The following is a 23,409-nucleotide window of genomic DNA, read 5'->3' on the forward strand; positions in this document are numbered from 1 at the left end:
GATATTTTTTGTGATCTGACTTGGGCTGTTCATTGGAAGTATTTAAAAATGAGAGACATGCAACTGCTGCAGAAACTAAGGCCGTACTGATTCACATTTATAAAGTAAATACAACAGTATTTTGCAAGGGGGGCTGAGTCAGCTCTGTTTGCCTCTATCTCAAGTTGGACTTTTGAGCTGTCAGGGGCTATATTGCTGCTTTTTCATCTGGGTTACACCATTCATGTCTCACTGCGAAGAAACAATGTTTTTGTCTATCGCCATTTTCACTTTTTCTTTAACATTGGCCATTGTTCAAACAGAGCCCACTGTGGACTCCTCATACATTGCTGCTGTGTATGAACACAACTTGGTCCTGAATCCAGATCCTCGTGTCCCTCTGTCCCATGCCGATGCCCTACAACACATGCGTAAAAACTTGGATATCTATGAGGTGCAGGCTGCCCAGGCTGCTCAGCAGGTATGATCAGAAAATGTTATAAATGTTTGGTTTCTGAGTGAAAGAAACTGTGGTTCAGTGCTTGGTTAAGTTTATCTAATACGCAAATCTTTCAAAATTACACAGTTGAAGATAAGGTAGTTTATGTAGTCAGGTGCAGTGAATAACTACACAGTCAGGATAGTACCGAATAAAACAGCCATTCCTTAAGGATAGTTATGAAGACCGTCTCTGTATGGTCACATAGAGAAGTAGATTTAATGTCACTGTGTTCATGACTAGACTCCTGTCTCATCTCTGTATTCTGCCCTCTTCTTCACTGGGTCAGGGTGCCCAGATCCTGGTGTTTCCAGAGGATGGTCTTCAGGGTTTCAACTTCAGCCGTGTGTCAATCTCTGGCTACCTAGAAACCATCCCTGATCCTCAGCAGGAGAGTTGGAACCCCTGCACAGAGCCAGGCAAACACAACAACACTGAGGTGCTCAATCATACTTTTCAATTTGTTATTCAAGTGGCATTCTGACATGACATGGAAACATCACAAGAGCCTTCATTCGTGTATTTGAATTACATTTGAGTGTGGTTGTGTTTCACAGGTTCTCCAGCGGTTGAGCTGTATGGCCCGTCGTTACAATCTCTACGTGGTGGCCAACATGGCTGACCTACAGCCCTGCCCCTTGAAAACTGAGCCCTCCTCCTCCTGTCCCTCTGATGGACACTGGCAGTTCAACACCAATGTGGTGTTCAGGTGCAGTGTGTATCTTAAAACAGAAGTAGTTTAGCTAAGGGGTGGCAAATGCATCAATCAACATTTTCCAGTCTATGTGAACTGATCACAGCATTTTCCTTCACACAGGTCAGATGGCCTGCTGGTGGCGCGCTACCATAAGTACAACCTGTACTTTGAAGATGCATTTGACACTCCACCACAACCTGAGATCATAACATTTGATACACCCTTTGCTGGGAAGTTTGGCCTCATGATCTGCTTTGACATCCTGTTTCATGAGCCCACAGTTGCCCTGGTGGAGAAGGTAGAACAACAGCCCCTCAAATTCTGGACTCAACACGATTCCTGTGTTTGTTTTCTCTCTTCCTAACCTCCTTCATTCTTTGGACCTCTTTTAGGGTGTACGTCAGCTGATCTTCCCCACAGCCTGGATGAATCTGCTCCCTCTACTAGACTCAGTCCAGTTCCAGCGGGCATTCAGCTTGGGTGCCAATGTCACCCTTCTAGCGGCCAACCTTCGTCATGACAAAATGAACATGAGAGGGAGTGGCATCTACACCCCTTTTTCTGCCACCTATCACCATGCCCAGAAAGGTGACCCAGAGGAGGGCAGGTTGCTGGTGGCCAGGGTGCCAGTCTTAGACCCACTGTGGGTGAGACAGAGCAAAGCCACAGAGGAGGGGGTAATTACAAACGGGTCCACATCATCTAAAGCTACAGACACTAGATCCTGTCAGCAACACACTTGTTTCGATTCTCCTCATCCTGAAACCGCTCCTTCAGTCCCTCCCTCCTCCATCACTTTCATTTCACCTATGATGTGTGACCCATTTACATTCGCCCTCCTCAACGAGACAGAGGGCGAAGTAAAGGTGTGTAATGGCACCTTTTGCTGTTACCTGAAGTATCAACGGTTTCCACAAACCAGCAAAACAGAACTCTATGCGTTGGGAGCATTTGCTGGACCACACACTGTGAGTGGACGCTATGCCCTGCAGGTATGAATGAGAAGAATTTTGGTTGTTTGAAAATTCTGCTTGTCCTTCATGAGAATATTGTCAGATTTATCCTATCTTTGTTGCAGGTGTGTGCATTAGTCCGCTGTGCAGGGTCAGACACTACCTCCTGTGGACAGGAAGTGGAAGAGGCTGAAACGAAAATGGACTTCCTATTGGAGGGGAAATTTGAGACCAAACATGTGTATCCATCCATTTTGGGTAGCAAGATGGTCCTGGAGGAGCCTGAACATCTGAAAATAGCTGCAGACGGCACAGTGAGCTTGAAACACTCCAACATGAGTAGTGGGTTGGTCACTGCCTGTCTGTATGGACGCATGTATCACCTGGACAATGAATGACCCGCTCTGGAGTAGACGTGTGTGTCAGGACAAAAATATTCAATGTATTAAAATTTTAACAAATGTTCTAAGACTGTTAACAACAACTCAGCTGATATACATCTGTCTCCTGTCATAATACACACTGCAATAAATGATAAACAAACATCTTTATTCATTCTGAAAAATAAAATAGACATTAAAATGATTTCATTTTATTATTTTAGTGTATTATTTTGTGAGATGCCTCACATCAACCGAGCAACTTAGAGAGCATCAAGAGATGCTAGCCTTTAACTACAAATTTTGTTCTACTGAAAACTGACAGATGTATTAATAAGAGGTTAAAAAATAAGGCGCAATGTTATTATAAAATAGCAGTCGTAAGCATACTGCACGCAACAGTACGTACTAAAAATATAAAAAGTACGCGATTTGGAACACAGCACCTGGCAGCCCTTGGTCCTATTTTTTTAAGTGGTTCCGATTTACGTGCGCATTATTTCCTGTATTTTCAAAATAAAAGATTTGTTTATGTCTAGATTGCAGGTTGCCGTTAGTGCAGCAAAAACACATTTTTCTTTGATTTGTCCAGGGCAGTCCAACAGACGAGTATCTAAAACTGTAGAACCTGGAGATGCTGCACAACTGCCCCTACGAGGATCAAGATCTCCTTGATCCGCAAGGGGAGCTTTATCACCTCTTAACCATAAATTCAACTGAGTGAGCTCTGCCTTTAGTTGGACTACTGACCTCTCAGGTGTTATGGTGTAACTGCCACCGTCTGGGTTACACTATTCACGTCTCTCAGAGAAAAGAAACAATGCTTTTGTTCGTTGTTGTTTTTGTCACCTTTGCTTTTACGTCAGCCGTTGTACAAAGAGAGCCCGTCGTGGATTCATCGTATGTTGCTGCTGTGTACGAGCACAGCTTAATTCTGAACCCGGAGCCTCATGTCCCCTTGTCCCGTCCTGCTGCTCTGCAACACTTGCAGAGAAACCTGGATATCTACGAGGAGCAGGCTGCGGTGGCCTCTCAACAGGTATGGTCAGGGGCAGGCCGGTCGGTAGTTATACAGTTTTCTAAGCAAAGAAATAGCATTTATTATTGCTCACTTTCCAAAGGACAATCATGGTTCTCCAGTGTCCGTATCCTTAAAATTACATGCTCAAAAATAAAGTAGCTCAGACTGCCAGATGCAGTGAAAAGCTTGCAGAATGGACTGAACTGACTTCAGAGGAAGGTAACTCACAATGTCAGACTCCTTGCAGTGTTAGAGACTTTGTTCTGCATGCCACTTTTTTCTTGACCACTTTTTTTTTTCTTTTCTGAAACAGTCAGTCATTAATCCACCATTCTTAATCTTTAACTGAAACTTCTGACTGTATTGGTCCTTGGACCCCTTAAATAATGTCACTTGCTGGACCTTTCAGAATATTTAACTTTGATATTATCTGAGCTTCGATCATAACCACAAAATTTAAGTCAGTTTCTGTTGATCGGTGGCATAAATGAATGGAACAAGATATCAGGCTAAATAATAAGGCCATTCCTTAAACTTGTGATGGAAACTATGAAAGTGGGTATATATTAACTTCAGTAAAGTCAGTGTTCCCAAGTGAATTCGTGAGGAGTGATTGTACTTCTCTGCATGGTCACCGTGTTCATGACTACAGGAGAGTTCTGACGTCTCCTGTCTCATCTCTGTATTCTGCCCTCTTCTTCACTGGGTCAGGGTGCCCAGATCCTGGTGTTTCCAGAGGATGGTCTTCAGGGTTTCAACTTCAGCCGTGTGTCAATCTCTGGCTACCTAGAAACCATCCCTGATCCTCAGCAGGAGAGTTGGAACCCCTGCACAGAGCCAGGCAAACACAACAACACTGAGGTGCTCAATCATACTTTTCAATTTGTTATTCAAGTGGCATTCTGACACGACATGGAAACATCACAAGAGCCTTCATTCGTGTATTTGAATTACATTTGAGTGTGGTTGTGTTTCACAGGTTCTCCAGCGGTTGAGCTGTATGGCCCGTCGTTACAATCTCTACGTGGTGGCCAACATGGCTGACCTACAGCCCTGCCCCTTGAAAACTGAGCCCTCCTCCTCCTGTCCCTCTGATGGACACTGGCAGTTCAACACCAATGTGGTGTTCAGGTGCAGTGTATATCTTAAAACAGAAGTAGTTTAGCTAAGGGGTGGCAAATGCATCAATCAAAATTTTCCAGTCTATGTGAACTGGTCACAGCATTTTCCTTCACACAGGTCAGATGGCCTGCTGGTGGCGCGCTACCATAAGTACAACCTGTACTTTGAAGATGCATTTGACACTCCACCACAACCTGAGATCATAACATTTGATACACCCTTTGCTGGGAAGTTTGGCCTCATCACCTGCTTTGACATCCTGTTTCATGAGCCCACAGTTGCCCTGGTGGAGAAGGTAGAACAACAGCCCCTCAAATTCTGGACTCAACACGATTCCTGTGTTTGTTTTCTCTCTTCCTAACATTCTTCATTCTTTGGACCTCTTTTAGGGTGTACGTCAGCTGATCTTCCCCACAGCCTGGATGAACCAGCTCCCCCTACTAGACACAATCCAGTTCCAGCGGGCATTCAGCTTGGGTGCCAATGTCACCCTACTTGCAGCCAACATTCGTAGCGACCAACTGATCATGACAGGAAGTGGTATCTACACCCCTTTTTCTGCCACCTATCACCATGCCCATAAAGGTGACCCAGAGGAGGGCAGGTTGCTGGTGGCCAGGGTGCCAGTCTTAGACCCACTGTGGGTGAGACAGAGCAAAGCCATAGAAAAGGTGGTGGTTAGGGATGAGTTCATATCACCTACAACTACAGACTCTGGATACTGTGACAAAGAGAGCTGTATTGATTCTCCTCATCCTGAAACCGCTCCTTCAGTCCCTCCCTCCTCCATCACTTTCATTTCACCTATGATGTATGACCCATTTACATTCGCCCTCCTCAACGAGACAGAGGGCAAAGTAAAGGTGTGTAATGGCACCTTTTGCTGTTACCTGCAGTATCAACGGTTTCCACAAACCAGCAAAACAGAACTCTATGCGTTGGGAGCATTTGCTGGAACACACACTGTGAATGGACGCTATGCCCTGCAGGTATGAATGAGAAGAATTTTGGTTGTTTGAAAATTCTGCTTGTCCTTCATGAGAATATTGTCAGATTTATCCTATCTTTGTTGCAGGTGTGTGCATTAGTCCGCTGTGCAGGGTCAGACACTACCTCCTGTGGACAGGAAGTGGAAGAGGCTGAAACGAAAATGGACTTCCTATTGGAGGGGAAATTTGAGACCAAACATGTGTATCCATCCATTTTGGGTAGCAAGATGGTCCTGGAGGAGCCTGAACATCTGAAAATAGCTGCAGACGGCACAGTGAGCTTGAAACACTCCAACATGAGTAGTGGGTTGGTCACTGCCTGTCTGTATGGACGCATGTATCACCTGGACAATGAATGACCCGCTCTGGATGTGTGTGTGAAGAGCAAATATCTAATACAGAAAAAAACACAACAACAAAATATGTAACAAATATTCTAAGACTTATACATCTGTCTTCTGTAATACACACACTGCATTAAATCTAAAAGGAATTATCTTTATTTATTCATGACTTAATCTTTAAAAACACTGCAACAAGTAGTGTTCATCCTCTGCCTGAAAGTTGCTTGTTCCTAAAAAGGCAATATTTATTCTCCCACACACACAAATGTGCACAAATGCACAAAACACTCTCTCTCTCTCACACACACACACACACACACCTATACACAGTGTCAGCCACTTTTCCCTGTCTCCAGTACAGTACACAGACATTGAGTAGTTACAGCATTGCAAGTTAAATGTTCCTTGGGCCGCTCATTCGTCAATCAACTGACTCCTGGACCAGTCATACAGTAAATGGGTCTTACATCCACCTGCTGTCAGAATCAGCTCCCATAGATTCAGTTTCCACTTGGAATAAATTCATAGGATTCAATAATGAATTCCTCTCCTAGGAACTGAAAAGTGGTTCAAGAACAGTGACGCAGCATTACCAATGTGAGAGCGATCAATTTCTCCCATGACACCTTGAAGAACAATTCAGAATAAAAACTCAAAAGTACAGTAGGGAAAACGGTAATCAATGTCCTGGTCCCATAATATTGTTCCTCTGTTTAAAAAAAATAAAAAAAATAAAAATAAAAGCAGTCCTCTGAGCTTTTCTCCAGCAGATGTTCTTCTAGTGACAGCTGATGGAAAACTGAAAAGGCTCCAGAAAGGATCAGCAAAAATGTGAGCTTAATTTAAAAGAAAACCATCACTTTAAACCATCATATTAAATTAAAAAAAGAAACAAAACAAAACTGTGGATTCACCTTTCTGTACTTAACTACATTACCTTTCACCCCATGGGTTTGCACCTTGAGGAAACAAACATCTGGTTTACAACAAGGGTTATATTTAGATTTGAAGAAGCTTACCTAAAAATAATCTGCACACTGGCTCTACTTTCTTCCTCTTTTCTCTCTTTTAGTTCCTTGTCAGTGATCTATTAAGGCTCCTGAGTGGCTGGCTTGCCTGCCAGTATAGTGGGGCTCTGTCCAATTGCAGGTGTGTCCTCAGTATGTCTCAGAGTCTGAATCATTCAGTTCATCGTCCACAGAGACAGAGGACAGCGGGTGCTCTGGCCTGCAGTAAGAGGCATGATCTGACCTCAGAGATGGTGGGGTGTCAAAGGCCACACCTTTGGAGATGTGGTTGTTGGTGGGATGGTGGTTGATAACTGTCTGATTAAGAGAAAGCGCAGGCAGGGCTGCTATGGTGACCATAGGGGAGGTGGGCATCATGGAGTTGAGGATGAGCGCCAGGCAGTCGGCCACATCACGGTTGGGAGCGCAGGACAGAGCTGGAGTGTAACCTACAGATAAAAAAGGGATAAGAGACTTTAAAAAAGGTCACAATTCATTGTATGAATAGTGAGGTTAGTGCTACAACTGTAAGATGAAAGCAGACCATTCTCATCCACTGCTAACACACTGGCTCCTTTCCCCAGCAGCTCCTGGACCACCACTGTCAATCCCTTCCTGGCTGCTACGTGCAGGGGCCTGCAGGATGGTGGAGGGAGATATACTGGTAAAATAAGTCTGAACTTCACCTTCCCTACATACATTACCCCACTGTACAGCTGAATGTCTGGCTACACCCTCGAGAATACTACGTACGTCTGGAGAGCAGCATTGGTGCAGTTGATGAGGTTCTTGTCGCTGATCTTCTCTAGAATCAACAAGGCACTCGTCTCATGACCCTGAGAGGAACAAAGTGATGAATGGTAAAAAGTTGAAAGCTCAAGTATAGATGTCTCGCAAAATATGATAATAATAATCACTGCTAGGTCAGAAATCTTTATGTTCACTTGGTTACATTTAAATATTCATAATTCACAATGGCCAGTGAAAAAAATATTTTTACCTTACTGCAAGCCAGGTGTAATGCTGTGTTCCTGTGTGCGTCCTGTAGTGTCAGGTCTGCTTTAGCACTGCTCACCAACACCTCTGCAACACAACAAATTAGATAGTTTAATGTGAAAAGGGTTAGAAATTAAAAGACAACGGTGTATTTATGTGTCAGAGGCTATACTGACCCACAGTATTGGTCTGTCCGTTGAGAGCTGCCATCATAAGCGGCGTCCTGCGCAGGTGTGTGTCGACTGCATTCACCTGAGCTCCGTGGCTCAGTAGAAGAGAGACACACTCCACGTGGTCGGAGAAAGCTGCAGCGTGAAGGGGGGTCCTGCATCGACACAGACACAGTTAAAAAGATATCAGCATAGCTTGCCCAAACAACTATAACGTAATGTGAGTGAGTTTGCATCTCCCACCTGCCCTTGGAGTCAGTGGTGTTGACAATAGTTGTGCCCAGGGAGTCAATTAACATCTCAGCCACTCCCTCATTGTCATTTATACTGAAACAGACAATCCACAGTGTCATATGACTGTCAGAGCAGTGTCTATCTGCATAAAAACAGTAAGTACACACATACAAGCAGACTGTCTTACACAGCACAGTGCAGCGGACTGAAAGAGTTGCTCTTGATCTTTGTGAACACTTCTTGGTCTAACAACACCTCCACACAAGCGTCATATCCTAAGAAAACAGAGAGAGGGGACAGGAGCACAAGGGAGGAACTGTAATAAGTTGATGTGGCCTCTTCCAGAACACACGTGCTTGTCAAGTTGATCATGCTGTGTGCCAGTACCATTGTAGCAGGCCCAGTGCAGTGGTGTGTAGCCCTGGTTGTCAATGAGGTGTGTGTGAGTGTTTGAGGTGGTGGTGTTGGCTTGAAGCAGGGCACCCAGTGCACCCACACGGCCACAAGCGGATGCCAGGTGGATTGGTGAGCGGCCCTGGATGTCTTTGACACACACGCTGGCTCCCCGCTGGAGGAGGGCCTCGACACACTCCTCCTGGCCTGTCACTGCCTGTGTGAAAAATTACAAAGTGGAAAACTTTAGAAATAATGAATAAATACATAAGATATTGTAAATTCAGTTCTAATGCTAATGCGTGTGCCTCACCCCTCTGTGTAGTGCCGTCCTCCCCCAGCGGTCCTTATTCTCTACACTGGCTCCTTGACTGAGTAGAGAGAACACACACTCTGTGTGTCCATTCAGCACTGCCAACATCAGAGGAGTCCTGTAAAAAGTATGGAAATATGACACAAAACAGTCATTTTCTCTCAATGGCCTGCTCAAGATATTTTCTCTATGCGTGCGCATGCGCACACACACACACACTTACTGCCCGCTGATATCTTGCGCATCCACATCAATATATTGGTCGTTGTTGCTCATGAGCAGGCGCAGGCACTCTGGGTGACCATTCATAGCTATGGCAGACAGACACACATACACTGGGGCATGATTTATTTTTCAAAAAAAATTTTTTTTTTTTTTTAAATAAAGCCAGTCGATAAATAATTCACATGCAAGTGATGTTAATTTGGTACATCTAAAATATTTCTGTGGTTGTAAATGTCTACATGTATACCTGCGGCATGTATGGCTGTCTTTTTGTGTGTGTAGTCACGGGTCATGGGTGAGGAGCCATGGTGCAGCAACAGAGAGACACACTCCTGATGACCCCTGGAGCAGGCCAGGCTAAGGGGGGTCCGGCCCTCTGGACTGCAAACGTCCACGTCCACCAGGGATGACAAGAGAACCTCCAAAGATCCACAGTGTCCGTGGTAAGCCTAAATCAAAAGACATACACCAGCAGACACACTTCTTTTAAGTCTAATAGACATGACAGAGACATCCTGAAATCCTGAGTCTGAGAGGGACAAACAACAAAGACAAAGCAGACACACACTGACAAATCCCTGAACTCACCGCCAGGTGGAGCGGACTGATGGGGTCCTGACTCTCTGAGTCACTCAGAATGTCTGTTCCTGATGCTTCCATTAACTGTAATCGAGAGATGGTTCACATATTTTTTTCATTTCATGCTTACAGACAAGTCACTGCCTCAGACTTTTTACACAGACATTAAACAGTGGTTACACAGCTCCATGTGCTTTAAATTTATAAGAAAACAATAAGAAGCAAGAAGTTTTTTTTTTCTTTTTGCAAATACATGCAATGTTGGCCTGCCAATTCTTATCCAAGCAGTAATAAGATGAAAGAGGGAGCACACAGTAGCTTCATCTGCCCACCAGATGATTTAACCGCCATATTCCCTCTGTCCAACAGAGGGAGCTACGTGAAAAGAATCAATGTAAGAACCTTACCACATCAAGCGGTGTCTCACTTGCCATCTGAAAGAACCACAGACAAGGTCTATTTAGGATATCATGACATGTGAGCTTGTGTACTGTAGTTTTCTGCAGTTCTAAAGTAAGTCAGCACATGGTAGAGGTCAGATTTAACATGTATGATTTTTCAGATTTTCTCTGTAGGAGATGCAACATATTTTCACTCAGTGTGGCAGCTGTACACACCAGTTCCAGGCAGAGTGTGCGCCCATAGGCTGATGCATAGTGTACTGCACTGTAGCCATGTTTGTCCCTCACTCCTGGATCAGCATTGTTCCTCAACAGGTACTCCACACACCTGACAAATGAGAAGAGATTTTTTTTTTTTTAAAAGCCTTGACCTGACACTAAGGGTTCTTTGATGCCTATTTATTAACTGTATCAGTTAAACACAAAGCAGAACTCACTTTCCGTCAGTGTCAGTGGCAGCAGCGTAGTGAAGGGGGCTGCAGCCTGTCTGGTCCAGTTCATTGATGCTTGCCCCAGAGCCCACCAACGCAAATACACACTGGTAGTTACAGTTGGCTGATGCATAGTGTAGCGGAGTCCTGGGATAGTCAGAGAGTCAACATCAGCTTTTACTTACCACAGTGAGGACTTCATACTCTTCCTCTGCTCTCCAAAATGTGAAAAAAAAGTCTAGCTCTGCCTTCAGACCAGAGCATTTCTAGAAAGGCTCACCTTCCAAAATTGTCTTTCCTGTTAAAGTCTGCTCCTATGTTTAACAGCAGGTTCAGACACTCCAGGTTCCTGGTTGGAGAGACAACTTAACCGCTGATGTTTTACTGACATACCAATCTATTTTAATCCAGTGCATAGATAATATTTCAGTGCACATAAAAGCTTTCTGTTTGTTATAAAAGAACAACTCAATAAACAAAATAAAAAATGTTTACTAAATAGCTGGAAAAATGAAAACAAAAGGGTGAATGCTGTTAAATAATGAACAAAGAAAAGCATAAAAGATAACAGCGAAATGAAAAAACAGTCAGGCATTATGTTGACCTACCCTCCAGCTGCAGCAGCATGTAGACAGGTCCTTCCAAAGTCATCGGGGGTGTCTATGTCAAACCCTGTGCAAATATGCAATCAGCATCAATTAGGATGTCAACCAGGAGATTCTAGTGGCAAGAATGGTGTCAGCATGTACGTACCTGAGGACAGCAGCTTCCTGCAGCAATCTGAGAAGCCGCTGAGAGCTGCCAGGTGGAGGGGGAACATCCCATGAATGCCTCTCCTGAAAAGATTGAAGGCAGGGAAGGCAAGTCATCACAGGATAAGGACGATAAGGTATGAAAGCATGGGTGCATTTTTGATGACAGAAACAGAACGCAAAGAGATTGAGTTTAGCCATCCCTAGTCATCACAATACTTGTGTTTCTTGTTGATAAAGCATGGATTATATTCAGTGGGAAGATACACAGATGGTTAAATGTCATTTGTTACTAACTTGATGGTGTTGGCTCCGTGTCTGATGAGTGCTGTGATGATGAGCTCATGACCGTAACGGGCGGCGATGTGAAGAGCTGTGTTTCTGCTCTTGTCCTCACAATCAATCTCAGCTCCTAAACAAGACATAAATAAAGTGTATACAAATAACAGGTATTTTGAATTTCCTTTAAACTACTCAAAATGTTCAGTTAAAAATCCAGTTAATTTTGCATACTGAGCCACATAACAAACACATTCACTACAAGGATACACGAAGTCATTTGAATTCAGGCATGAAGCAGACAGCACGTAGTTCAGGCTCTCACCGTTTTGAATGAGGGCCTGCGAACAGGAGAACCTTCCATGAGTAGCTGCCATATGGAGGGGAGTCTTACTGTCCTTACTCTGCAGAGATGAAGGGAGAGAAGGTGGAGTTGAACGATCAGTGTTTTTTTCTGTAGTGCATTAAGTCTTTATATCAGTGCTGCAGTGTGTGTGTAGAGGCACATTTAAGTGCCAGTGTGAGAAGCTAAGAAGCTATCTAAACTGTGGGTGTAATTCTGTTGTGTTAGAAAGCTTAGTTTGAACAGAAGCTATCTTAGAACCCCTCTTGGACCACGCGCGCACACACACACACACACACACACACACACCCTGAGCAGCTTGCAGCCTTGGGGAGCCACCCCCTCCCCTTTCAGCTTCCATATGGCCTCGCATCCTGAGGCTGTGGGGCCCTAGTATCAGTCTCCATCACAGCTACCAAAGTGTTAACTGTCATTTCTTCTTGACATTGGGTAGCATGTACATTGGCAAGAGTTGCGACAGGTAATATACTATGTACACTCACCTCAGCTGTATCAATATGCTGTTTTTCACCTAAATTCATGTGTTTCAATGTTTTTATGATGCAACTGCATATGGACGCACCCGCATGTTGATGTGAGCTCCATGAGCCAACAGCAGCTCTTGGCACAGCGCCCCCTGACGTGAGGAGGAGGCAAAGTGGAGAGCAGAAAAACCCCTCTCATTCACCTAAAGCAAAGTACAAAATAACACAATTAAACACATGCAATTAGCATGCACATGCTATCTTGCACAGACACACACACACACCTGGTTGACGTTGGCCCCTGCCTCAATGAGCTCACCGACCACCACATCTTGTCCGTTGTAGCAGGCCAAATGGAGTGGAGTATTGCCATAGGCATTCACCTCATTGACCTGTGCAGGGAGAGAAGAAAGCTACGCATACTTATGGTTTCTCAGGAACATGGCATAAGTTGTAGGGTTCTATTTTGTATTTTATTGACTTAAGAATATTTAGAAAATAGATTTCGCTAGGTCTAAATAATCACGGCACATTATATACACATTGAAGACATTGTTAAGGCATGCATATGTGTGTGTCTGTACTGACATGAACCCCCAGGCTCAGCAGGTAGTGCACTGTGCTGCTCATGCCACTGGAGGCGGCTGCATGGAGCGGGGTGTAGGCTTTCTTGTCCTTGCAGTCGACCTCTGCTCCGCTGGCCACCAATAATTTTACCACCTCGAGGTGGCCTGAAACAGAAGGGGACAGGGGGGGATTAGCCATTACACAGTAATGTGTGTCCCTAGTCACACATTACAAGTCACTAGGGACAGTCAGAGCCTTCTTCTAGTCTGATAAAAAGGTGTGCTTCTGTAAAGCCACACATTAATAACTCACCCATGTAGGCTCCCCAGTGGATGGCTCTTCTGTCCTTCTTGTCAAATGCATTGATGTTAGCTCCTCTGGACAGCAGCAACTTCACCATCTATCATACAAAAGCAAATTAAATGGAAGTTGTATGCATGTGAATGTCCCTGTGTGTGTGTCTAAAAGAGACCAACCTCTACATGTCCACTGAATGCAGCATGGTGCAGGGCTGTGCGTCCCGCCCGGTCAGACACATTGACGTTGCTGAGCAGTGGGACCAAAGCCTCGGCACAGCGCACAGCCTTGTTGCTAGCAGCAACATGAAGTGGCGTCTGCCAGTTCTTGTCCCGGGCGTTAACATCTGCGCTGTGCTTCAGCAACACTGCCACTGCATCCTGAATTGAGAGAGAGAATAGATCAGAGTGTGCAGACAGAAGGTCTGTTTTCTAAATATGTCTCATTGTTCTACCAAAGTACACTGCAGCGCATGCAGGTGGCTTCATGTGGGTGGTTATAAACGTCTTTTCTATTCTTAGGGGGGCTTCAGATGCTGGCAATAGCACTGAGAATGAGACACGAGTGGCTGTGTTAGTGCGGGCATGTTGCCCAGGACCAAGATTTTGAAGGTTTATCAAACACCAGCACACTGCACTGTACAAACATCATTTTATCCATTTAAGTCCAGGTTTTACATATCTGTAAATGTTATCCTGGCAGCGATAAAACCAGTAAGGTAGCTGCAAGATATTCTCTAGATATTCAGTTTTTGTCTCACTGTGAACCAGAGGTTGGAAGAAATCAATTTGTTGCAGTGGGGTTGACCATCTTACAAAACAGGGAAAAGCTGTCATCACCTAAATGTGAGACTGTGCATTTCATTGCTTCTGACAGAGATGTGAATAGTCATCACAGTAACTTAGCACTAGTATGTTTGTGTAATACCTTACCTCACTACATGAGGCGACAGCTCGGTGAAGAGGAGTCAACCACTTGTTATCTTTGGCATTAACTCTGGCTCCTTGGATGAGAGGAGAGCAGAGGATGTCAGATATATCAACAACAAAACCTGTAAAAATGTCTCATCACTGAAAAATATATTAAAGACCCAAGATACCCTTGAGAAATTGGTGTGAAGAGTAAAAAGTAAATAACACAAAGAGTAAAAACACAAACTGATAGTTTTAAAGGCTTTTTATATGACTTATGGGAAGAGGTGCCATAAGCCAATAGTGCCTGGAAGATATAAAAACTACCATGATCCTCTTTGGCATAGCTTGGGAGTTAAAATAGCCCTAAAGCTGCACCTGTTGCTTGCTCTTCACGTTATTGAGAAATAGTGATCACTCTGTCTCTCTCTCTCTCACACACACACCTTCCATACTATGCTTATGTTACGATAGAGTGTGCCCCACCTCCTCATGTGCTCAGCTGACTTCAGAGAAAGTCAACCCAACACAGACCCTATCAGATGATTGATAAATCACCAGTCACCGAGAAGAGGGTGACAGTCACAGAGCAGGGGACAGACACACAGACATGGACACTACTGAGGGAACAGGGAGCAACATGAGAGGATGAGAGCTATGAGGAACAGGCAGAAGCTTTGAAGAGTTTAGGAAGGATTAACTTAACTGTCAAGAAACAAAGAACTGTGTGAACGTCAATATGAACATGAGCTTCAAATCTTTTCTGCACCGGAAAAAACAGCTTTTTGGTATTACTAGTTGAATCTTGTTTTTTCAAGCAAATCAAAAATATTGGTGGGACATGGCTGAATAGATTGATAGATCGAAGGCTGTGCTCTAGTGTTTACCTGAGAGGATGAGCAGTTCAATAATCTCAGCGTCTCCCAGATAGGCTGCAGCATGCAGAGGCGTTCGCTTCTCGTTGTCCTGAAAGGACAAAAACAAAACACAGGAAACAGCACATTTAAGCACGCGTGTTATTTCTCTTGTCAGAGAAACAAAGGGGCTGAGACACACATACTCGCAAACAAAACAAAACACACTTGCTTGGATTTATTCCCCAAACAAAATCTATAGACCTCACACTCCTGCAGACAACAAGAAACACGAGATTAGAGCCACAAAAAGCATAATGTCTGTCATGTATTTTTTATATTTTGTCTTGTATTCTTCACTTCGCTCCATCGTTTCAATACACCCTGCTCCTGCAAAGTCCCCCCCCCAGTGTAGGCAAGAGCAATCAACAGAGTGGGGCTATTAACAAACGTCACATGACTGGGCCAGTGTTGCTGACTCCAGGAAGACTCAGTGCGATGAACCCTGCACTGCAGTCCCACAAAAAGATAGAACCACAGAGAGAAAAACAAAGAAAGTGAAAGCATAATGTGATGTGACCTGTCGACTATGGACAGAGAGCAAAGGAGTTATGAGCAGTATGTTAGTGTTATGAACAGCTGATGTGTCTTGCCCTGCTTGACAGCTATCCAAGATGGGGAAGCTTTCAGAAGGCACTCTCAGTCAGTCAAGCCATCGATATGAAGCCAGATCAATTGTAGCCTGCTGACTGACTGCTCCACTCTGTGATGTTTCTTTTATATGTCACGGTGTGTTAGCGTGTGTGAATGTACAGTGTTAAAGACTACTACACAGAGGTGAGATAAGAACACATACATATATATTGGAGAAATCAAGAAAACTAGCAAGAACAGTGTGACTTACCTGAATGTTGACATCCTCCTTCTTAAATATGAGGGAGCGAACCTCCTCTGGGTCCACATTGAAGATGGCTCTTAGCAGGGACGGCTACAGACACATAAAAAAAGGAAGAGAAAATGCAGATGCACACTATTACATATTTGATTTGCAAGGCAGTAATTTCCCTGCTGACAACTGTGCTATCAAAGAGAGTTATGGTGGATGCAAATGGAAGAGTCTCACACACGGAAACTGTAATCCAGAGCCGGGAGAGAACCACAGGTCCCGAACGGTTGCACATCACCTATTTGTTTGACAGTTAGCAGCTGCTTCATATATCACATATACACGCATGCATGAATGCACACAACCTTACGTAAATGTTTGAATCTGTGAGGGGTTAAAAAGGGAAAAAATGACTAGCTCATCCATAAACACGGAGGCATGTAATCTATTTATTAGTAAATTTTAAACTAGTTATACAAGGAATGCGTGTTCTTAAGACGAGAAGACAAATTTCCCCAGAAGGAAGAAGTTGGATGAGATACAAAACAGACTGAGGACCACAACTCTCTGTAAAACTATCTGTTGCTTTGGTTTCATTTACTCTCTGCATGAAAGTAAACAGTTGGCATGAGCATGATAGCATGTTGCCTGATACTGAGCGGGATTAGTAAACAGTGAGTCCATTGAAATGAAAGGTTAAGGGACGTAAGGTTAATTCTAAGCTCATAGTTCGATTCTGCATACTGGATTCAAGATACAGTTGTCATGTGATACTTTTATATTTATGGTTAATTGATTGTTTTTGTGACTTCAGTTTTTAGATACCCAGCAGAGCCTTAAACCTTGGTGTTAAAAATCAAAGTAAAAGTATTTCATCTACAACAGAACAACAGTGCCCCAATTTCTTTTTTCTCATGTCATTTTACACAACAGCTTTGTTATTTTTCACACAGAAGCCTGCAAACTGTGTAAACATGTTGTTACAAAGCTGATTTGGTATTAAAACTCACTGCTGGACAATAAACTGCACAACAATGAAGTGCTACTTACTCTCTATTACTCTCTATCTCACTATTCATCATGAAGATCTGAGAGATTTGAGCGACAAATTGTATTTATAATAACACTACTCTCTCTTGGTGCTGTCATCTCATAAGTATCACAAACTGTTTCACTGTTTAGTTGTTTGGATAACTTATTTGTCTAAGCACTTTAACTGGGAAAGAATAAAGATAATACATTGCTTTTCTTTGAGAGGCAACATTGTCAAAAATGCACTGACAGAAATAGGCTAAATAACATAACATATCAACACTGATGATGACAATGATGAGGATTTAGTCTGGAGAGACTTCAAATATCAAAGCACTCCTAAATTACAGCACATTTCCACTGCCTCCTTTTCAATTTATAAAGCAGCTTTAGTCTACATACTACTGTGGGCATCTTTGATAACATTTTGTTACATGCATACCTTTTTCCCCAGAAAGGACGACCAAGTTACACCAACAGTACAACAAGTACTGTGATGTGGATCTGCTCCTCGCTTTCCGTTTTCCAATGCCCTATCTCATTTTGGCCCATCTAAAAATAAGTGGGGCTGTCAGTCATGCTGATGTCTGTCTCACGCCTGTTACACTGATGACCACTGCAACTATGTCAGAGATTAGAGAATATAGAGAGCAGGCATTCCCCTTTCTCTGTATACACCTCAAAGAGCAACTTTCATTGGTTTCATTGGTAGGCCCGCCATTTATGCAGCCAACTCTGGACACTACAAAGGACCAGGCTTTACTGATAATCTATACAAACCAGCAGTCATCTCATATGGCAGGGCTATATTGGTGATTATTTTGGTGCTATATTTAGCACTGGATGGCAAGAGCTGGCAGTGAATTGTATTGTCATGCAATGGGACGTGTAACTATGCACTTCAGCAAAGGCTTAAACTTCTGGCCAGGTAAGAGAAGTGCATTGGTCTAAAGCCCTGCTAAATGCTGTATTTAAATATTAAACCAGCTTTGATTCAGATTCAGCAAACTCTTAATTCAACCAATGAACACCCATCAGAGACAGAAGCTCACCTTGTCCTCCTGAGCAGCAGCCCTTCGAGAGGCATGATGGGATCTGCGGTCTGAGGATGATTTGGGCCGGGGAGGTGGGGACGAAGAAGAAGGCTCATCCTCCTCCACCTCCTCAAGCACCACGATACACACACGGCTAGCCCGCTCTGACCGCATCAGGAACAAACACTCACACACACACACCAACACAATCACTCACACACACACACACATAAATATACAGTGTTCGCTCTTACATATGTGCGCTACTCAGGAGCACAAAGGTCAGCAATAAATCCCATAAACCGAGCAGTTTCCACAAAAACAAATACTCGCGCATCTTCATGTAAAATCCGATGTGAAATCCAGCTCTGTCCTCTATCTGTCAGTGCTGCTTTGCTGCATGTCTCCTCTCACACTCGCACTCTCAGTGAGCAGCAGTAGTGGAGACAGCAGGGAATTCCTCTGCGTAATGGTGGTGGTAAGCGGCATGCGGCAGAATGAGCTTGGGCTGCCTAGCAGTACACAGGAAGCTACATATCCTCACTGCTGTCCTGCAGCCAGGAACACAAATACACACACATCAGATGCAAAAAACACACAGACACACACACACAGACCCTTTGATTAGTGCGGACGGGGGCTGTAGCGGCCAAATGTCTGTGTGGGCATGCGTGGCTCGTTTCAAACAGACTGCTGAAGCCAGCTCTTTCAAAAGGAGACAGAGAGAGGGGGAGGGGGAGAGAGAGAGAGAGAGAGAGAAATTGTAGGCAGGGACCTACAGTAATGCACTACAAAACACAATGAAACCTGAGGATGAATGGAGCAAAGGACAAAGAGGGGGCTCTGGACATCAGTGGGTGCAAACTGTTAACAAAGTCACCTGAGAAACAAAGAGACTCAAAATACAGAGTGTAAGGAAATGGGAATGATGCATACAAGTTTAAAAAAAAAAAAAAAAGAGTACCGTAAAATGAATGGCAAGCAACACGATAAATACTGGACTGAAGGACAGTTTAGATTCTATTGTGATGTCTGATTGTTCTATCTGGTAATTTGCAGATAGAGCTGATTCACAAACAAAAGCATAAATGGGAATGATGATGCTACAGTACTATTGATTCTTTACTGAAAGCTCTGCTGTCTTCAGCATCCAGTGCCATGTTGTTTGTTGACAGCTTGAAGACTATGGCAGTATCTAATGTTAACATATTATTATATTGTATTGTAATTTTGCTGTTCTTGTTTGAGGGATTCCATGATAATCAACTCAACAAAGCTCAGATCATTGTTATTGTATACTAAAGCAATGACGTGAAGCATTGAGGGTCTCATTATATAAATGACCAAGCTTGAAACAACCTAAAAAGCTGTAACAAGCCTAACATGGTAAAAACAAAAATAAGTGCGCTGTAATGTAGATTCTAAATACAAGTTTAGTGGTATCCATGGTCTTAAAGTTAGTGCTAAAACAGGATTGGTCTTTCCTTCTAAATGTGAGATCATGCGTGCGTTCCAGTATCTTCCTTGGTGTATCAGCGGCACAGCATCAAAAGTTCCCATCTCCTCATTATGAAACTGGAACAAACTGGCTTTGCCAGGGAATGTGAGGGTAGCTAACAAGACCAGTCTGTGCGTGCATGTCAGTGTGTGTGTGTATGTGTCTCAGTCTCCTTCATATTCAACACAGATCCTAAAAAGAGCAATCTTGCCAAGCCACACAACCCCATTAGCTCCGAGGGAGGGACCGGGAAAGGGAAGGGCGAATGAGAGGGAGGGATTCAGTTGGTTGAAACCTTTCTGCAGGCCTACATTTTAAGTTTAATGGACTTACCATTCATAAGCTTAATGTGAAACAAAGCCTAACAGGCTTTCTGCTTGTACAGCAACTGAGCTGACATTACAGATTTACTTCAAAAACACAAATGGTGTTTGGGAAGCAAAGAATATAAACAAACAACCAATGTTTTGTCAATCCCACCTGCTAGTACTCTCAGGAACGTAGCCCAAAGATGTTTACTGAGCGGATTTGTTGCCATTTCCCAAACAGAAGCAGGTCTTTCTGTATGTGTATTTGTGTGTGTTTAAAGATGTAATCAGGACTCAACAGCATAGTCAACATAGGCAGGAAAACTCTTACATTAAGTATGGAGTGATCAAAAGCACACAAAAAATATTCATTGTTAATCATTCATCATTCCTAAATACAAGAAACCACAACTGAAATAAAAAAAAAAACACTTTGTGATGTGCTGGATATGTGCTTTCATGAGGCAGGCCAAGCTCAAATGCCTGCTGCATTTATGCTGAGCTGGTGCTCTTACAGCAGCAGGACACAAAGAGAAGATGAACCTGATCTCACAACAAGAAGAAGAGGATGTAGGCACAATATCATCGCAAATACCCACAAATAAAAATTCCAGTACCACCTTCAAGCTTTACTTCACGTGAGGTTCCATGTGACAGTATGCATGTATAAGTGAAAGTATGCATCTTGCACTGACCTCTGCTCTGACCCTGTGACAGGATGCACTGTGTAATGCAATCCCAGTCTAGAATTACTATGGCAGGCACGTGTGCATGTGCATGTGCATGTGCTGGGATAAATACTCACACAGACAGCAGCAATGGAGATGCTAACATCTAGAGATTGCAAAGGTTTAAAAGATCAAGAGGATGACCTCATAAAGCTTTGTTGCCCTGACACCACAACATGCTCTATTAAATCTATTACTCTGAAAAGCCTCACGCAAGTAAACACAAACAAAACAACAACACGTTCTCTTGTATACGCGATGATCAGTTTTCACTAAGTGTGTTCTTGTAAATGCCTCTTCTATCCCTCTCCTCAGACAGGACCATAGCCCAGCTAAGACACACCACATGCCTCAAAGCTGCCGGCTGCCCTCTAGAGGACAAACACAATCCCTTGCCAAAAGTGACGCTCGTTCCTGTCCCCAATCCTGCATTCTGAGTGTGACTATTTTTGTCCATTTGTCCAGTTGTCTGTCAGCCAGCACTACAGAGAACAATGGAGAATGGGTTTGGGGTTGGGAAGGGGTTTAATCACACACACTTCCGTTTGATGCGTTCCTGCTGACTGCCTGGAAGACCGGTCAGACCAGGATAGGCCACAGAGCTGCACAATCACTGATTCACTTTGGCTGAAGTTCATATTTTACACTTACCACTTAGACCAAATATGAACCAACACATAAAAGCACTGCCATGCACTTATCTTCCGTGACCACTTAAATGATTGAAACTAACAGTTATTTTAATTGAATTATTACTGTTAAATTTATCGTAATTTTGTAAGTGACTGAGTTAATAATGCCTATGACAAGTAGCAACTCAGACAGCAAAATATCGTGTTGAAAAAGCTGTGTCCAATAAATATTTGGTAGATTAAGCTGGTAAAGTACATGATTAATATACACAGAAATGTTTTCTGTCGATTGATAGATAGGCTGAATTTTTTAAATTTTTCCTAAGTAATTACTTCCTTCTACCTGTTAAGTACATACACATACAAACCAGCCAACCAACTGGGCTTAAGTATTTTAATTTTTTTGTTAGAATGTAATATAATATACAAAGTCACGTCAATCTGATTGGCTTAATTGTAAAAAAAAAGTTCTTTAATAAACAAAATGACTTGTGTAACTAAAACAGCAAAGTTTACATCCACTATTTAGTTACTTAAGCATGTGTTCAATGTAATGTCTTGTGTAACACCAGCAGTGTTCATAACAACAGATGTAAGCTTGTGAAAAGTGTCTAATTCATGGCCACAGCCGGACACTTTAGGAATCAGCACCACCTGCTATTTCAGTCAGACAGCTTTTCTTATCTGCAGCAACAGGTGACTGCCCACAGATGACCTGAAGAAAATGTGCAGGCAGCTGACCTAATTTTAACAGTTGAGAAAGCAAACTCCCCGGGCACATCGCAGAAGTTAATTCGGAAGCATGCGATCCGATCCAATATTAACAATACGTCTCACTAACATTACGTTTACAATCTTACTGTAAGTTGGCGTAATACTTGACTTGCCTGAGTTCAAGTTGCTAACGTTAGCAGAGCAAGAGAGTTAGCCACCCTGTTAACCTCCTAGCGATCCAGCTGTGTTCGCCAGTCCATCACCACCAGAAAAAGCAACAAACAGCAATGGAGAAAATACCGAAGGAAAGTGACAAACGACTGTGTAACCACTGCTCTGAGATAAAAACCGACCATTTTAACTGGGCTAAGTAAAAGTGAGGCAACAGGTGACATGGCGTTTGCAAGATTATTGTATTAACTGGTTTTCTGTTTACTGGTCACTGCTAGCTAGTTAGCTAACAAGTCAATTGACTTAACGGTAAGAACGAGAGCAACGCTAAGGAACATTAACTTAGCTATTGGACCTTTACGCTTTAAGAAAATCAGACACCAGACTGGTTTAAGTCACCATAATCACACTTAGCTGTTTAATGTTAGGGTTAGTAAAGTTACGCCATCACTGAAACGAATAGCCGATATCACACGGTGTTAACGTTAAACAGACACACCACAAACTAGTCCAATTTAGTTTTAGTGACACCAACGCGTTAACATAACGTTAAATGTTACCTAGCAAGAGAGATAACGTTACCTGGTCTTGTATCCTCAACACAGCCATATTCCCTGGGTAAAACCAAAAGGAGGCAGTAAATCGCCCGGGAGTTACTGTAGATTAAACGGGGGGAAATTGAATGAGGACAGACTCTCCGGAGCGGCGTCAAACGGTGCCGCTTCCCCCCTCTTCCTTCCTGCAATGGACAAAGTCACCGCATCATGGGACATAAATGACAAAACGGGAAAGTTGGGACTGAAACATAGCAGCCAGCAAACTGCATACATAACGCTAATCTCAGCAAAATACCAAAAGCTCTCACCGACTGGCTGGGGGGGGGAGGCAAACCATTCTACAACAATAATGATAGATCCCTAAATTTCCTACATTTCCACTGGCATTTAAACACCACACGCATGAGTTTAAAATATGTCTGTCGTAGGTGACTTTACCATAGACATAATAAAGAGTCGACGCCGCATTTCTTTATTTTTTATCATGTCTATGGGCTTACTGTAACTTCGTCATAGTTTTATTTCCCACAACCCACAGCTGTAAGGGACTACGCAGAACACTGATTCACTTAGCGGACAGAAATATATTTAAACTCTCATTCATATATGCACATATCAATTTTTCATA

At 43.2% G+C, this 23,409-nt stretch overlaps 3 protein-coding genes across 4 annotated transcripts; 2 read left to right on the top strand and 1 right to left on the bottom strand.

The window, feature by feature from the left end:
- The first annotated feature begins 178 nt into the window (after positions 1-178).
- On the top strand, positions 179-2,726 carry LOC124074465 (biotinidase-like). The gene is made up of 6 exons (XM_046417429.1): positions 179-460; positions 768-917; positions 1,036-1,187; positions 1,296-1,473; positions 1,568-2,167; positions 2,254-2,726. The coding sequence occupies exons 1-6, from the start codon at positions 224-226 to the stop codon at positions 2,524-2,526; spliced, it is 1,590 nt and encodes a 529-aa protein (XP_046273385.1). The 5' UTR covers positions 179-223; the 3' UTR covers positions 2,527-2,726.
- A 365-nt stretch (positions 2,727-3,091) lies between these two features.
- Positions 3,092-6,698, top strand: LOC124074466 (biotinidase-like). Its single transcript, XM_046417430.1, has 6 exons — positions 3,092-3,547; positions 4,241-4,390; positions 4,509-4,660; positions 4,769-4,946; positions 5,041-5,640; positions 5,727-6,698. Exons 1-6 carry the CDS (start codon positions 3,329-3,331, stop codon positions 5,997-5,999), a joined length of 1,572 nt encoding a protein of 523 aa, XP_046273386.1. The 5' UTR covers positions 3,092-3,328; the 3' UTR covers positions 6,000-6,698.
- LOC124074464 (serine/threonine-protein phosphatase 6 regulatory ankyrin repeat subunit A) lies at positions 6,125-23,040 on the bottom strand. 2 transcript variants are annotated; one of them, XM_046417428.1, is made up of 29 exons: positions 22,807-23,040; positions 16,126-16,209; positions 15,255-15,333; positions 14,389-14,459; positions 13,636-13,836; positions 13,472-13,559; positions 13,181-13,323; positions 12,877-12,984; positions 12,691-12,795; positions 12,090-12,168; positions 11,783-11,897; positions 11,487-11,569; positions 11,342-11,405; positions 11,014-11,082; positions 10,740-10,880; positions 10,519-10,630; positions 10,309-10,335; positions 9,911-9,985; positions 9,570-9,771; positions 9,321-9,408; positions 9,098-9,215; positions 8,779-9,001; positions 8,579-8,666; positions 8,401-8,484; positions 8,164-8,312; positions 7,992-8,074; positions 7,745-7,827; positions 7,536-7,627; positions 6,125-7,440 (listed from the first exon to the last, which is right to left on the bottom strand). In XM_046417428.1, the coding sequence occupies exons 1-29, from the start codon at positions 22,831-22,833 to the stop codon at positions 7,142-7,144; spliced, it is 3,180 nt and encodes a 1,059-aa protein (XP_046273384.1). In that variant the 5' UTR covers positions 22,834-23,040; the 3' UTR covers positions 6,125-7,141. The 2 variants fall into 2 exon arrangements, with proteins under 2 accessions (XP_046273384.1, XP_046273383.1); XM_046417427.1 differs by lacking the exon at positions 22,807-23,040 and adding an exon at positions 18,192-18,904.
- Positions 23,041-23,409: the final 369 nt, after the last annotated feature.

The sequence above is a fragment of the Scatophagus argus genome, chromosome 17, assembly GCF_020382885.2.
Source record: "Scatophagus argus isolate fScaArg1 chromosome 17, fScaArg1.pri, whole genome shotgun sequence".
NCBI classification, from domain to species: domain Eukaryota; kingdom Metazoa; phylum Chordata; class Actinopteri; family Scatophagidae; genus Scatophagus; species Scatophagus argus.

What these genes read in the sequence shown, in the direction of transcription:
- LOC124074465 (XM_046417429.1), top strand. Translation starts at nt 224, where the DNA reads ATGTCTCACTGCGAAGAAACAATGTTTTTGTCTATCGCCATTTTCACT. An exon ending in CTGCCCAGGCTGCTCAGCAG is followed by an intron (nt 461 to 767) that starts GTATGATCAGAA and finishes TCACTGGGTCAG; the next exon opens with GGTGCCCAGATCCTGGTGTT. An exon ending in GCAAACACAACAACACTGAG is followed by an intron (nt 918 to 1,035) that starts GTGCTCAATCAT and finishes TGTGTTTCACAG; the next exon opens with GTTCTCCAGCGGTTGAGCTG.
- LOC124074466 (XM_046417430.1), top strand. Translation starts at nt 3,329, where the DNA reads ATGCTTTTGTTCGTTGTTGTTTTTGTCACCTTTGCTTTTACGTCAGCC. An exon ending in GCAAACACAACAACACTGAG is followed by an intron (nt 4,391 to 4,508) that starts GTGCTCAATCAT and finishes TGTGTTTCACAG; the next exon opens with GTTCTCCAGCGGTTGAGCTG. An exon ending in AACACCAATGTGGTGTTCAG is followed by an intron (nt 4,661 to 4,768) that starts GTGCAGTGTATA and finishes TCCTTCACACAG; the next exon opens with GTCAGATGGCCTGCTGGTGG.
- LOC124074464 (XM_046417427.1), bottom strand. Translation starts at nt 18,347, where the DNA reads ATGCGGTCAGAGCGGGCTAGCCGTGTGTGTATCGTGGTGCTTGAGGAG. An exon ending in GCAGGCCCTCATTCAAAACG is followed by an intron (nt 11,898 to 12,089) that starts GTGAGAGCCTGA and finishes TGTCTTGTTTAG; the next exon opens with GAGCTGAGATTGATTGTGAG. An exon ending in GTGAGACACCGCTTGATGTG is followed by an intron (nt 9,986 to 10,308) that starts GTAAGGTTCTTA and finishes TCTCGATTACAG; the next exon opens with TTAATGGAAGCATCAGGAAC.